Genomic DNA, 16136 nt, shown 5'->3' on the forward strand with positions numbered 1-16136 from the left:
GGGTTGTTTGTACTTAGCGAACGGCTTTGCTTTTGTTTGCCTGACCAGTTGTTTAGTGCGGCGGCTCACAGGCATGACCCTATCATTTATTTACAAACACCACACACACACACACACACATACACACACAAACACACAAACACACACACTCGGCCACTCAGTGCTAAAATGCATAATTTAACAGACTTTGTGCTCTATTCGGTGATTTTTTTTGTATCGGCATGCACAATGCATGAGTTTATGGAAATATGTGCACACAGGGCAAATTCAAATGCGGGCAGTAACCTTTTAAAAAGCAAGTGGATAATTTATTTGTTTATTTGTTTGTCATCAATGTTGTAAGGTATGAACAAATGTATGGATGATCATGCATAATTTAGACAATTTATTCATGCAGTGTTTTGATATCATTATATACATATTGTGTCCATACATCATATACATTACACTGTACATATTTGTGCCCAAGACACACACTTTCGTTGTCAATACTATTATTTTGATAGTAGTGTGTATAGAGTATGGTAAAGAGGAGGGTGTGTGTGTGTGTGTGTGTATGTGTCAGATAGTAGTGTTTTGTGTAGGCGTCTTCAAACAGCTGTATTATTCTCTGTTCTTCCCAGTCAGGCCTCATTGCTCTCGATGCTCTATGGCCTCAACAAGGCTAAAGATCCACTGCCAGGTCCCTCTGCTGCTACTCCACACATACACATACACACACACACACACACACACACACACAGATCATACACACACACATTTGCAAACACACATATACACATTTCCCCTTACCTTATGTGTAAGTGCACACTGCCCATTTGGCATCTCAAACTATGCTGAATTGCACCTGCAGACATACATACACACACACACACACACACACACACACACACACAGACAGACACACACACACAAACAAACACACACTAATTTCCACCAACCTTTCGCACTTAATCCTGTTTGCAATTTCATTCTAATGCAATATTCAGGCTCCTTAACTGATGACTTCACAAACAAGGCAAATCAACAGTTTTCCCTGTGTGTGTGTGTGTGTGTGTGTGTGTGTGTGTGTGTGTGTGTGTGTGTGTGCGCGCGCGTGCATGCATGCATGCGTGTGTGTGCCTTCCCTAATAAAGTAGTTCTCATTCATTTTGAACGGCAGAACAAACAATCACCCAAAATTGATTGTGTGTAAGGCAGCCCAGGCAGTGACCACAGGGCCGAGCTGCAACTAAACCACAGGGGCTGGGAGAGAGCGAGGGGTGGGGTGTGTATGTGTGTGTGTGTGTATGTGTGTGTGTTTTTTTGGGGGGGAGGATGGGGGGGGGGGGGGGGGTAGAAGAGAAGATGAACCTTGTCCACCTTCTTGTCACACAAGTCCCTCGTCTTTTGTGTTTCGGAGCGGAGCCTCTTCCAACGCTGTTTGATCTGCCCTTCAACCCCCGGTTCCATCACACACTGCCACAATAAATAGGCACCGTTGTGTGTGTGTGTGTGAGAGAGAGAGTGTGTCTTTGTTGAGAGTGTGTGACTATGGAGCCTAGTGTGTGTGTAGGTGTGTGTGTGTGTGTGTGTGTGTGTGTGTGTGTGTGTGTATGTGTGTGAGGCGATTATTGTGCGCCCTATGGTTGGCATTGATGGATGAGGCATCTGTCCCCTGAACACTGGACAGAGATGGGAAGAGGTCAAGACAGGTCCGAGAGCCGGGGCTTTACTGTAGACAGCCTCGTAACACACACACACGCACACACACACACTCACACACAAACATAAAAACACAGCTTCAGTATACAGCTGGTCCATAAAGCTGTTGTTCAAATTCAGGCTACTTACTACACTTTTAAAGTAGCCTACATGTGTATTTATAAATGCTGTAGAGGCATGGCAATATAAATTAGGCTTTTAATTTAAAAAAAAAAAAAAAAAAAAAAAAAAAGAATTTCTGGATTGGCCCTATTTGATAATTGTAAGAAATTGATGATTGATACTGATTGTATCAATCTAACCTTCTAAAATGAGGCTAATTGTAACAAGATAATAATTTAAGCAATTTCAAAATGTTTAATAAATTAGGTATATTTAATTGATGATAAATATTACAAAATAAAATAGCCTGTGAAATTATCTAAACAGGACATTGCACAGTTGTTCATCTTTTATAAACTACCTCTTAATTTTAATTTTTCTCAAAGCCCAGTGTTTTTATGTGTCATTTTTGTTACATTTATTGAACGAGTTATGCCTTAATTTCCGCCTGCAGATGACATTAAAAATATTGAAAACAAAAAATCAAAATGTGTAGCCTATCTGCTTAAAAAATTAAAGCACAATAGATATTGATGTTACACAGATAGTATTACATTATTAGCTTTATAACACCTCGGTTTACAACAGCAAGTTTGACACCATATTATTCTAAACTTGATCCCGGTGTTTGATGTAGGCTAATTGTTTACATCCTTGGCACATAGGCGACACTCGCACAAACTGTGAACGAAATCTAATATGGCCTACAATACATAGGGGTTTAATCCGGGTTTTGAGGAAAACCTAAGTAGGCCTAACACTGATCAGCAATTGTTAAAAAAAATATATAATTTGAACTGCGCTGGACATGCGAGCCCACATCGCAGCGTTTTATCACTCATGTACTGTATGAGTGTGTGCGTTCCTGCGTGCGTGCGTGTATGTATGTGTGTATGTGTGCGTGTAAGTCCGTCAGGTCGCTTTATCCATTATTTCCATCAATAATAGATTTATCTAGCGGCCAAAGCTGCGGCGGAGATGCGGGGAGGGGTCTGCTCGGTAGATCCCTCAATCCTTTTGGCTGGAGATAAGAAGAGGAGGAGTGGCCGACGGGTAACCGAGAGAGCTCCAAGGGGGCAATAGGGAATCACTAATGAGAGAGAGAGAGAGAGAGAGAGAGAGAGAGAGAGAGAGAGAGAGAGAAAGAGAGAGAGCGAGAGAGAGAGAGAAAGAGAGAGAGACTCATCATCATCAAAGACGCGCTCACTGACTAGACTAGAGAGTAGTCGAGGAGCGTCGGGCTCCATCCAGCTAGAAGAAGACGATCACCGTCAGTCCGCAGCCTGCCTGGCCGCTCTGCGACCTCTTCTCCCCGGCCCTGCCCGCTCCAGCGCCCCGCTCCCTCTCCGGTAGCCTACTATGGGTTGTGTCGCCAACTCCACCGGGACTGAAGTGCTACTGCAGCTGGAGGCTCTCCGCAGCGCCGCGCAACTTTCTCAACTCTTCCGCCTCACGGAGAAAAGAAAGGTCAGGTCGGAAAAATGTAGCGACTCTGCTGCAGGCATTATGGATAGACTAATTGTGGCAAATTGGTAGTATAATAATAATACTAACAACAACAACAACAATAATAATAATAGCCTAATAATCCATGGTGTTCTTATTGATTTAGGCCTTTGCTCCTTGTCAGTGCTCGTCTCATCATAAGGCCAGTAAGTCTTGGAGTTAGTTTCACAAGCCTTTCTGTACGTGTGTGTGTGTGTGTGTGTGTTGTGAGTGTGTAACTTTGAATGTGTCTATGAATGAATGTGCTTTGCCTTGCTTACTGTGGCGAGAGACTGCATTGGTTTGAATTGGTGCAGAGCGCCCCCATGCGTCCACAGACCACACCGTCTGTGCACCTTGAAGCCGAGCCGGTTAAATGTTTTCGCTGTTGTTTATTGGGACGTATTAAGCTGTAACTTTTGGTGGGGGAAATAACACACGTAATTGTTGCCCAATTTAATTAATTTTTTCTCGGCTGTATGTGTTCAGCTAAGCCTAGTAGTCTAGAGGTAGCCTGTATGTTGGGCCAATGGCTGGATTAGGCTGTGTATGGCCTCACATAGCCTATTGCCATAATTATATTTCTCTGTTTTCCTTGTCTTGACTTGAGCAGAAAACACATACAGTCCAATAATATTTTTGCCTGATTCACATAAGTTAAATTATCTGAATGAAACGAATTTTCCTATGTAGAGATCCAAAATATCCCTGTTTGCTTTTTGTTGTAAATAAGAAAACAGAACAGAGGAGCTGTTTGCTGATGTATTTCGTTTCACTGACTGGTTTTCTTTCAGACAGTAGACTTATTAGAGCAGCATTCAGTCACACCGTCTGCATTTGTTCTGCATTTTGTCTTTGTGAAGGTTTGAGCCAGTTTGATCCTGGCAGGCAGCTAAAATCAACGTGTTTCTTTGTGTGGAAAAAATGTAAACCTATTTTGGAATTTCAAAGAATGATTTATAAGAAAGAAAAAATGCTGATTGTATTTTTTTTTAATAGCATGCATTTCCTTCCTTTCATACAGCTCAAATTCATATTGGATAAAACAAATTATTTCGTTGTTTTTTTTACTTTTACATATCTTATATTGATATGTGATTTTAAGGCATTTAATTAGTACGAATATATTTGATACAGTGAAATCTTGTGAACATTTATGATCAAATTATGCCCAAATTAGTCTCTATAAACTACTGTAAAATCAATCGCAAAGTAGCATGAATCACGTATTTAAGGGCTACAATTTATTTGTCTTTTCTTATAGCCTATGAAAAAAACATATTTATGTGTTAATATTATTACTTTCAATATTAGATAAGGCCTAAACTGCTAAACTTGTACGTGTCAGTGTGAAGACTTATTAATACCATCTTGACCTTAACTTGAATTCTCTCTCTCTCTCTCTCTCTCTCTCTCTCTCTCTCTCTCTCTCTCTCTCTCTCTCTCTCTCTCTCGTGTAGATTTATTATAAAGCTGTCCGGGATATTGAAGCAGGGGAGGAGCTTTTAGTGTATATGAAGGACGGTATTTTCCCCGAGGGATCCATGGCACCCAACCTAGAAGGTAAGATTAATGCGCGTCATTAGCGTACATTTTAAACAAACTCCAACCAGCATCCTGTGTTGCTTTCTCGGCCAATACACTCCATAACCCCGCTAATGTGATGGGGAGAAGATGTCATCTCTCTCTCCAAGAAACATTCTCAATAAATGTGAATTATTCGAATCATAAAGATCCAGGATGGAATTAAATCTCGCATTAAATTGTCTGGTTCAAGGCTGTTTTGGCCCTGTTATTTAAAATAGGCCCGCCAATGATGAAGCGTGCCCGTACCAGACTGCTCTGAATTTTCTTAGGCGCATACAATATCGTGCAATGTAATAGGCCTATTTCTCGGAAATACAAGGGCGTCAATTGGCACTTGCCATAGCCCACCTTAGCTTAAGTGAATCGAAATTTGATGTTGGACTTTTTATCGTTGTAATGGAAAGCAAAGATCAAGTAGAAATTGCCAGAAATTATTAGGAAGCCATAGCCTATCTTAAAAAAAAAAAAATGCATTCAAGACCAGTGTTCCCTCTAAAAGTTTGGTGATTATCACATTGACTAAATAATAATAATAATATTTTGTCAGTTGCTTCCCAGACATTTAGTCGATATCAGCTTGAAATTTCGTAAGCCATTATGCTAAAATTAGATTTAGGGAATTTGGCAGACTTTGGGGTTTAGTGAAGTGACGCCCCCGTGTTTCACGTTCAAATTGAGATGTAGACCTTGCTTATTTATTTTCTCGGTAGCATTTAACCCATGGGTTCTTCTAATATGCCTCGTTTATGTTTTTGTTTGTTTATTCAGATCTATCATATCGGATCAAACGAGTGAACGTCCAATAACCGTCAACCTTATGTAGCTGTCCGAAATCACTTACCCATTCGCCTTTTAGCCCACTCGTGTTACTACATTTTACATTTGATGTTGAGAGAAATCCTATTCGATATCCTCGGTTGTTATCAGAGGCGTCAATTCACTAAAAATTAATTGCATTTGCGCCAAAGCATCCAAACATGCTTATATCTATTAATTTCGGGGGGGGGGGGGGGGGGGGGTAATTGGAGCGAATGCTGATGATTGACAAGACTTTTATAATCATTATTAGCCTATTTGGTCAATGTGACACATAAACAGCTATAATCAGCTGGCCCTGAATGTTCCCTTGATGTGATCTTTTTGGATATGGCTTCCAGATAAATTTGGGGGATTTTTTGTCTGATCATTGATCCCTATTATAATGATTAAAAAAAACTGCAAGATCCTATGAGCAAACGGCACCTTCCCGTAACCAATCGACGCCCCTAGTTGTCCGCAAACTGCCTCGCATTTTAAAATGCGTCACATTTCCAGGTGCTCCCATCCACCCCTTCTCCCTTTGAGCGGGTAACCTGACTCTCACCGCACACTACCTTTCAACCATGCCTCTGCGTCAAATTGAATATGTCCAATATTTTTATCTCATAATCTAACTTTGAAAGCTATTCAGTTTCGATCTGGGCTTTTCTTTCAAAGTTCACTTAAGCGGAAAAGGGGCCGTAGTTCCGCTGCATTTCTCTAAACATCTTGGACTTATTGCGGTGAAGTGGGGTTGTCAGGTAACATTGTTTTGTTGTGTTTCCAGTCTTTCTGGAACCACGGAAGAAAAAAAACCTGATTACTTTTACTTGTCATGGATTATAAAACGGTGGAGAGAGAACAAGATGTTCGTGAGATGTTCTGTAATACACCAAATGTTTTTTTCCCCTATATGATAGTTGAGCTCAGATCTTTCTGCCAAAGGAACAGGACAGAATGAAGAAAGAGTGAAAAAGGGAGTGGAAAGCAAACTAGATTATTGAAAAGAAACAGACTGGCATGTTGGAAGAGTGTGTCAAAGATAGAGAGGGCTTGTAGATTTGTGCTGTGTCAGTATATTCTGCAGGTGTGTGTGTGTGTGTGTGTGTGTGTGTGAGAGAGAGAGAGAGAGATAGAGAGAGATGAGGCAGAGTGAGAGGAGTCAGTCCACCTGTAAGGATGTGTGTGAATGTTTTTTTGAGTGCCTCAGTGTGTGTGTGTGTGTAAGGGAGAGAGAGAGGGAGAGAGGGAGACAAAGAGAGAGAGAGAAGACTACAGTCCACCTTTGAGGATGTGTGTGAATGTTTTGTGAGCCTCTCTCTGAGAGTATTTGTGTGTGTGTGTGTGTGTGTGTGTGTGTGTGTGTGTGTGTGTGTGAAAGGTAGACGGGCTGAGTGGGAGCTTGGCAGTGCAGCCCTTCTCTCTCTGTCTGGCTTATCGGAGAAGGAATTTGAAGTAGAGGACTTGAGGAGTCCCCGGAGACCTCACCCATGCTCCCAGATTAGCCGCTAAACTGCACATAATTGTGCTTCCCTTCGTCTCCCAGAGAGCTATTAGTCTCCCCTTTATAAGCACCCCCCCCTCCAACCAGACTAACTGAAAAAACACAGGCACATTCACGCACACATATGCACATACACACACACCTTCATTTACGTGCATCTTCACTGAAACGCATACACGCTTGAGTGTGCTAGGCCATAGCTGACATCTTGTTGTAAACTTCAGGATGAGCAGCTTTCAGAGGACTTCACAGCACCTGTATTAACCTGTTTTGAAAGACATCAGTCCTTTTGTCATACGGACATGCGGTCAAACCTTTTATTGAACAAAGTTTAGTCTAGTTATACATGTAATGACACTTCAGTTAGCACTTCTTGACCCCTTTTCTTGGAATATTGTTTCCCTCCTTAAAGGTAACAAAAAATCTTCTGGGTGTTGAGATGTTTTAGCACCGGAGTGAATCATAACCAACTCTCCCACAGTAAAACACTCACTTTCCATAAAATATGTGCACACTGCAGTGTCAAAGCGGGCTAGTTAGCTTAGCATTCGAGTTCAGTGGAACGGCCCATTGACCAGAAGGGCATTTATCCATATCCCCAAGGTTAGACACATTGATGTTGCTACACTAATGCCCTTTTAATGCGTCCAAGAATTTCCAGCTGGATAAACGGTCATGTGCGGTAGAAAACAGGTGAGCCGTGCACTGTAAGTCATTTTGGATAAACTCATTTAGCTTAGCTTGAAATGATGGATGGGTGTGCAGTGTGTGTTGGGATACCTGGGGGTCCGACTCGTGCCATGCCTGCCTGGGTCACGGCAGAGCGGGTATGGCGGGTTGGCGCTGAAATCACCATGGGGTTGGCGCCACTTTGCCCCTGCTTATTTCTGTTCCTCATGGCTCATTCTTTTTGGAAAAAGTTCACATAAACACATGCACAAACACACGCACACACAAACACACTCCAGTGGGCTTTTCCCTGAGCTGTTGAACTTGGCGTCGGACTCAGGAACTTGCCATTGAAAAAGCTGGCCTGAGTTTTATGCGTTTGACCTTGGTGGTGAGAAGTATTGTAAAGGTTATCAACATGGAAAGGGAAGACCAGCCCCTATTGTTTCCCCTGTGTGCTATTATACCTGCAGTCCCAACAACCACTGGCCTTAACAAACAATTAACCGTGTTAACGAAGGCTACATTTCACTGCTAATTGATTTCCATTTTATGTGAATGCCAATTGGAGGATTGCTGCTTTTACTGTTTAAATGGGAGTCTGATTACCTGTAACTAACAAAGCGAGAGGTAAATACACAGATAGATTTTTGTTCTTGTTTAGTGTCGGAGCTTAACAGCTTTTATTTGCAATGGGATACTTGGATCTGCTTCTTGGGGCAGATGGACACTACAAGAGTTAGTGAACACTTGGATGCTGCTATTTCAGCCAACCAACACTTTCCTGCCTCCTCACACACACCCAAGATTTGGAGAATTGTTCTTAGAAACACCATATCATATCAAACAAAACATGTACGCATTGGATGTTGCATTATACACATCATAACATGCTCCAGTGTCTACAAATTTCTGTGTTCTGTATGTAACAAATCTGTGTGTGCATGTGTGTGTATATACACAGACGAGCAGATGTACCGCTGCGAAGACTGTGACGAACTGTTCCCCTCAGCGCTTGAGCTGCGGCGGCACCAGAAGTACTCATGTTCCAGTGCCGGCTCTATCTTTGACACGCTGAGCGAGGACTTCAAACAGGAGCGTGAGGACAGCGACGAGCCTGTCCACGAGTGTAAAGACTGTGAGAAGATCTTCCCGAATGAGTACAGGTACACAGACACATTAAAACACTTTCAAGTAACCTACACGGATGCAGCATTTCACAGCATTTCACCCTTTTTCCCTGTTTGTTATATATAAGTGCTATGATGTAATGTTTTCACTGATGAACTTACCCTCTCCACATCAAGTCTGGGCCAACACATGATAGTCCACACAGAGGAGAGAGAGTACAAGTGTGACCAGTGCCCCAAAGCCTTCAACTGGAAGTCCAACCTCATCCGCCACCAGATGTCACACGACAGTGGCAAGCGCTTTGAGTGTGAAAATTGTGATAAGGTACAGCACACCCAGCACGTAAGTTGTGCACACAGGACACACAGGCTTTATCTGCTTTGGAAATTCTGCTGGTCTTGTATTTTTAGGCTTGGACCTAGATGGAATAATTATGAAGAAACAGCATACCTTATATAGATATTACAGCAATGAAAATCCACTTTCATTGCCAGTGCTAAAGAAGCCAACACAAAATACGAGGGGGAAAATATTGATTTCTGGCATTATCAAATATACATTGTATTTTTGTGTATGTTAATTTCAAATGTCTGCAATCGTTGCTTTCCCTCTGCAGGTGTTCACAGATCCCAGCAACCTTCAGCGCCACATCCGCTCACAGCACGTGGGGGCACGCGCTCACACATGTCCTGAGTGTGGCAAGACTTTTGCCACCTCCTCAGGCCTCAAGCAGCATAAGCACATCCACAGCAGTGTCAAACCCTTTATCTGTAAGTGAGAGCTTTGGAAATTAAGAGCCCCCTTGTCCTCAATAGTCATTTTCTTCTATCCCTCTTTCCTCTCTTCCTCATGTACTTCTTTACATCTTCTGAACCAGCCTCACTGATCCAGTGAGTCATAATGTATATAACAATGCATGTAACAGTACCTTTAATGTTACCATTGCTATAAAATTGACCACATAAATTGTAGATGTGATGTGTTCACCTGCGCTCCTCCTCCTCATATTTGTGTTTGCAGCTATAGGCAAAACTATATTATATGTTGTTTAAACTAGTTTCTAATAATGAAACAATGCAAGGATAATGTGCATATGTAATTTTCAAAGATGGCTCAAAAACAGATTGTTTCTCTTGTGGTCTTCAGAGTAACAAAATGCATATGTAGATTCTGTATTTAATGATCTGCCTTGCATATGCTCTGTATTTAGTGAGCAGTACAAGTTATAGATAAATAAATAAGCATTTCGTAGTTTGTTGTTTTGAACTTCATGTGCAGAATGAGTGGTAGGTTTCCTGTGATTAAAACTATCAATTCCTGATCTTTCATCATGTAGTTGACATCCTGATGTATATCTTGTTGATTTTGTACACGGAATTAGAGACAGTGTTTAAATGGGTTTAACCAGGCCCTGATGGGCTGTGTCCTCTTGCTCCCCCAGGCGAGGTGTGCCACAAATCCTACACCCAGTTCTCCAACCTCTGCCGCCACAAGCGTATGCATGCTGATTGCCGTACCCAGATCAAGTGCAAGGACTGTGGGCAGATGTTCAGCACTACCTCCTCCCTCAACAAGCACCGACGCTTCTGTGAGGGCAAGAACCATTATGGCTCTCCAGCAGGGATGTTCACTCCTGGCATCCCCATGAGCTCAAGTCCCATCATGGCAAAGGCCAAGTCCCACCATCCCCACCATCCGGGCCTAAACCACTCAGGTTTAGGGTTCGCTGACTACTTTCCCTCCCGTCCTCACCCTCACGCTGGCTTACCATTCTCCCCAGCACCCCATGGCTTCTCATCCCTCTCACATGGTTTCCCAGGCATCTTTCCCCCATCACTGTACCCCCGACCACCCTTACTGCCTCCTAGTCATCTGCTGAAGAGCCCCCTGGGCGGCAGCAGTCAGGAAGGGAAGCTGACTCGGAGCCCCCTAGATGGCCCTCCACTCTCCTTGGTTAGCTCCATGAACAACAATGGAGGTAACAGTTTGAGTCAGGTGGATGACAAAGAGAGAGAGAACAAACTGGATCTGTCTTCCAGTGGAGAAGCTAAGCCAAAATCCAAGATGGCAGACATGTCTGATGGTAGTGACCTTGAAGACGTTAATACAACAAGTGGGACAGATTTGGACACCACTACTGGCACTGCTTCAGGTGATGGTTCTGACCTGGAGAGTGACGGAGAGAGTGAACGGGAGCGAAGTGGTAAAAGGAGGAAACCCTCTGGGGCAGTATCAGGTCAAGAAGGCAACCGGTCAGAAGACATGAACAGTGCGTTGGTATCTGCTGTGTCTAGCTCGGGGAGCCTCGCTATCGATCGTCCCTTCTTCTCCTCTGCATCATCCCAGCACTCCTTCTTCCCTCCGCCTGATGAGCAAGCACTCCCACCCACCACCACAAATGCCAATGCACCCACCACTGATTCCATCAAAGCCATTGCTTCTATTGCTGAGAAATATTTTGGTCCAGGTTTGATGGGTCTTCATCAGGAGAAGAAGATGGGTCCATTGCCCTACCATTCCATGTTCCCCTTCCAGTTCCTGCCCAACTTCCCCCACTCCCTCTATCCCTTCAGCACTGACCGAGGCACACTCAACCCTAGCATGTTCTTTAAGGCTGAACCCAAGTCACCTCGCGAGCAACTGCACAAAATGGTTCCTGGTGCCCCAGGAGCTCCTGCTGCCACCACCGAGTCACCATTTGATCTCACTACCAAGACCAAGGAGACCAAACTTGCTCCTCCCACCCCAACAAAGCCCTCAAACCCCAACAGTAGTAGTGGGAGCAGTAGTGGACCCTTAGTGATATCTAGTGGCGAGGAGCAGCCCCTGGATCTCAGCATTGGCAGCCGAAGCCGGGGTGGTCATAATGGTGTGGCCTCTGAGCCCCAAAATCGCAAGAACCACATCTATGGAGTTGGCAAGGGGGTTCTAACCAAGGAGGAACCCCAAACTGGGCACCTGCACCCACATTCCCAGTCCTTGCACCAGTCCTCCTTGACCCAGCACCAGCAAACCCTGCCACAGCCACCCCAGCAGCCACCACTGCACTACGCCAAGCCCTCAGCCTTCTTCATGGACCCCATATACAGGTATTTCAGCCCCAATTAGACCATTAAAAGATCATTCCTATATGACCAAGGTCAAAGCTTTTAATATCTATGTATGAATGCACAATTTCTCATTATCAAGGAGGTAGAGGTTGGCGTTTAGTGTGAGATTGGAGTTGAACTCTGACCTTGGTACGTAACCCTTTGCCTTGCTGTTGGTCCAGCAGGGTGGAGAAGAGGAAGCTACTCGACCCTGTAGGAGCTCTGAAAGAGAAGTTCCTCAGGCCCTCACCGCTGCTCTTCCACCCACAGGTCAGCCTACTGCACACACACACATACACACACACACTTCAGATCTACCGTAGGGAAGGCACATGGTATGATCTTAGGTAGAATGCACCGTAAATGCTACATGCAGTTTGAACAAAAAGCTACAGCAAGGGAATCCCAAGCAGGGGAATTGGCCTCCAGGTACTACATACTGGCTGATTATTCCCAGATAGTATCAGCTATTATTTTCATAACATGTATTATGTGAAAATACCTCACTCCTGCCTCCCACGCTGCTGAAACCTGAATTGATAGGGCCCAGCGCACCATCATTCCACAGTGTTGATGTTATTTTCTCAAGGGTTCTGTATGATTTCTTCCTTTGTTTACTGAATGGCGCCTCTGTACCTCGTCACTTCTACCTTTTTCAGAAGACACAGTCCGTTATCGCAGCCCCTTTGATAATCAGTCACATTGTTCAACTGTCCCCAGACCTTCCCCACCTCTACAAATCTTGATTACAGGGAATGATAGTATTAATAAAAAAGAATAATAAGCGTTTGAATTGTAGCGAGCTGCCTCACTTGGCCACGCTAATCTTAGTTGTGGCATTGTTTCATGTACTGGGAGCACACAGGCCAGCTAATAACTTCCCCCTCAAGTTTTTTTTCTCTCTGGCTGGCTGGCTGGCTAGATAATAGCACCGTGTCCATCAAGGACATCCTGTGTTTGTGTCCAGGAGAATGGGGGGCTCTCGTTGGGGAAACGGTTTAATCTGACCTGGAAATCTGGGTCCTCTATCAATTGTGAGTTTGCAATACACACATTTACTGGTGCATATGCAGACAGATACATTTATATACGCACATGCATTTGCATACTTATGTTGCACATGTATGTATGTATCATGCCTGGTTGTGGGTGGAGCAAGAACAGCAAGCATGGGGAGTTTTTTTGCTGTAATGAGCAAGCAAAAGAATTGCATGGGGACACCTGTCGTTTCTCAACTATGTTAATCAAACACAAATGTCTCCGGGAACTGTCTATTAATATCAATTAATAATATTCATATGAAGCTAACCTCATGTTCTTCACTATCTTTTTGAAGAGGTCATGTGCTTGGAAGTTGATGCTGGTTCAGAATGCATGCCAAGTCCTTGCAGCTTTGTAGGTTTGAATCTGACTCATGACTTCTGCAGCATTTTGTCTTTCTCCCATCTTTTCCTGACACTTTCACCTACATACCGTCTAATAAAGTTGAAACACCTTAAATATTTGACAGACCCACTGCATGTCCTGTGGGGCAGAGTAGAGTGTTGTATGATGTAGCTCCTTTAATCATTCAAATATAGGGCATGGGATATGTGTACTCAATTATTTTACTCATATCGCCTTCCAATGTTGAGTAATCAAATGCATAATTGATCCAGGTCCTGAGGATGAAAAGTCTTCGCAGGCTGCCCTGTAAAATACTTCTCATATCAGAGCGTCTCAGCTGTGATCCTTCCAGTGATCCAAACACAATGCCACCTCTAATTCAGTCTCATGACGGAATCACCCCACCACCCCTCCGCCCGTTCTCAGACCGCGAATAAACACATCGAGACGGAGTGTCTGTCCCTGTGTCTCTCCCGTCCCGTATTCACTAAACAAGGAAGGATGTAAGCTGTTTTGGCAAATAAACTCCTACATAGCTGGTCCCCTTTGTTCACAAGCTTCTAGGGGAGGGGAAGTGGCTATCAGTCAGGGGTATCTTAAACTATATTGTACAGCTCCCATCGGGGCTCTTGAATGCCTCATTGAGCCAGTTAGCTGGCCTGCGGCTTCGGCAGAAAAGGGGAAAGGGTAGAGAACAAAGTGGTGACCTAGGCTGGGGATGAGGGTCTGTGAACGGGGGATGGTGGGGGTGGGGGGGTGCTGGAGGAATGGTACTTGAGTGTTTGTGAATGTGCAATAGGTCAGGGAGGTGACTCCCCTACAGCACAATCAACAAGGCTAACCTCTGATATACTGCTTCCTCAAGGCTTCCGCTCTCTCTCTCTCTCTCTCTCTCTCTCTCTCTCTCTCTCTCTCTCTCTCTCTCTCTCTCTCTCTCTCTCTCTCTCTCTCTCTCTCTCTCTCTCTCTCTCTCTCTCTCTCTCTCTCTCTCTCTCTCTCTCTCTCTCTCCCTCCCTCTCTCCCTCTCTCCCTCTCTCCCTCTCTCCCTCTCTCTCTCTCTCTCTCTCCCTCTCTCTGTCTCTGTTTTCTTTTCTGACATGTCTTTGTTTGTAGCTCTCTTTCTTTTCTCTGTTAACACATACACTCACTGTGGCCTCTCTCAAGGCATTACCAAAGATAAATAAACCAGATTCCCAGCAGATTTAAAAACAGAACAGCAACACTGAGCTTTTGGCTGCAAGGTTGCTGGTTCAAATCCCTGAACCCACTGAATCTTAATCTGGATCAATAAATTCCTTCCACTTAAAAAAATTAGTCTCTTGGTTCTGCTCTAAATACCTTCAACATGGTTTTAGCGCCCTGCCCTCTCTTCCCCCTTTCCCCTATCCTCCACATCATTCTTTATCCCACTCACTTCCACCCTCTCCCCATGTCCCTGCTCCTCAGATGTCAGCCATGGAGAACATGACAGAGAAGCTGGAGAGCTTTGGCACTCTGAAACTGGACGCGCCGCCCAATTCGCTGCAACACTCAGCCCACCCACTGTTCAACTTCCGCTCGCCGCCACCCTCCCTCTCAGACGCCATCCTCCGCAAGGGCAAGGAGCGCTATACCTGCAGGTATGTTCCCTATGGTGCAACGTCACGTTATTTCCAATGTTCATCAGAGCATTGGAAGTACAGGAGCACAATGTGAGGGGCACAAATCATAGCCTAAATTAATATTTGCAATACCATAAATGTTTACAGTGACTCTAAAATGAATGTAATCTTTCATTCATCTCCCTCACCCATCCCTACTTTCCCTCCCTTCCTTCCTTTTTCGTCATCCCTGCCTTTCTGTCCATTCTGCCCTCCAGGTACTGTGGGAAAATCTTCCCTCGTTCGGCAAACCTCACCAGACACTTGCGGACACACACAGGGGAACAACCCTACAGGTACATTCTATTCTATTCTATTCTATTCTATTCTTTGTGACATTTTTGTGACTCATTGCTGCAATTTATGTAAACAAACACCCCTCACTGACATCAGTTGCTATATCAGTAAAACAATGTAGGAAGTGAGTCTCTTTCCTCACTTCTTTTGTCATTCAAGATGAGCCAAATGCATGCTGCTTGTGCACATGGTTAGATGTGTGTCTAAAGATATATGTAAGTATTGATGTGTACATACAGCAATTTATAACAGATTCTAACCAATGAAATTATTTAAAAACATCCCCTACTAATTGTAATGGTATTACTAAAAAGAGCCAAGCAACACAATAAACAACAAAAAGTAAATAGCTGTGAACACTGAGCTTGCAAGATGGGCTCTGTGTGTGTGTGTGTGTGTGTGTGTGTGTGTGTGTGTGTGTGTGTGTGTGCCTGCGGTTGTACGCATTGCCTGCAGACATGCCCCATTGCTTATATGTGTGTTGTGTGTGTTGAGACAGTACCAACAAATGTAGTTGTAAAACCACTTAAGCCTTGCTAGATGAAAAGATTTAGTTTGGCCCACTAGACCCAAGCATTGTAGGTCTGGTGATTACTGTTTACACAATATGGAACACGGAGCTCATTTAGCGGGCCTTCACCACACTTCCTACCACTCTCACACTTTCTTTTTTTTCCCCGTACTCATTCTCAACCTCTCTGTCCTTCTGACTGCTTGTCTTGCTCTCATTCTCCACATTTTCTC

The 16136-nt window shown here is 43.9% G+C and overlaps 1 protein-coding gene across 1 annotated transcript in view; it reads left to right on the forward strand.

Moving 5' to 3' along the window:
* The first annotated feature begins 4790 nt into the window (after positions 1–4790).
* The window catches only part of prdm16 (PR domain containing 16), a 20490-nt gene continuing 9144 nt past the window's right edge, over positions 4791–16136 (forward strand). The window contains exons 1-9 of the mRNA XM_071547306.1: positions 4791–4854; positions 8814–9015; positions 9157–9304; positions 9597–9750; positions 10422–11905; positions 11990–12069; positions 12252–12339; positions 14902–15074; positions 15314–15391. Of these exons, the coding sequence (XP_071403407.1) occupies positions 4806–4854; positions 8814–9015; positions 9157–9304; positions 9597–9750; positions 10422–11905; positions 11990–12069; positions 12252–12339; positions 14902–15074; positions 15314–15391 (2456 nt within the window). The 5' untranslated portion in view covers positions 4791–4805. The remainder of the gene's footprint in view (positions 4855–8813; positions 9016–9156; positions 9305–9596; positions 9751–10421; positions 11906–11989; positions 12070–12251; positions 12340–14901; positions 15075–15313; positions 15392–16136) is intronic.

This window comes from Centroberyx affinis, unplaced genomic scaffold, assembly GCF_046629955.1.
Source record: "Centroberyx affinis isolate AG114_WGS23_722 - 3 ecotype Tasmania unplaced genomic scaffold, CSIRO-AGI_Caff_v1 ptg005792l_1, whole genome shotgun sequence".
Lineage (NCBI taxonomy): Eukaryota > Metazoa > Chordata > Actinopteri > Beryciformes > Berycidae > Centroberyx > Centroberyx affinis.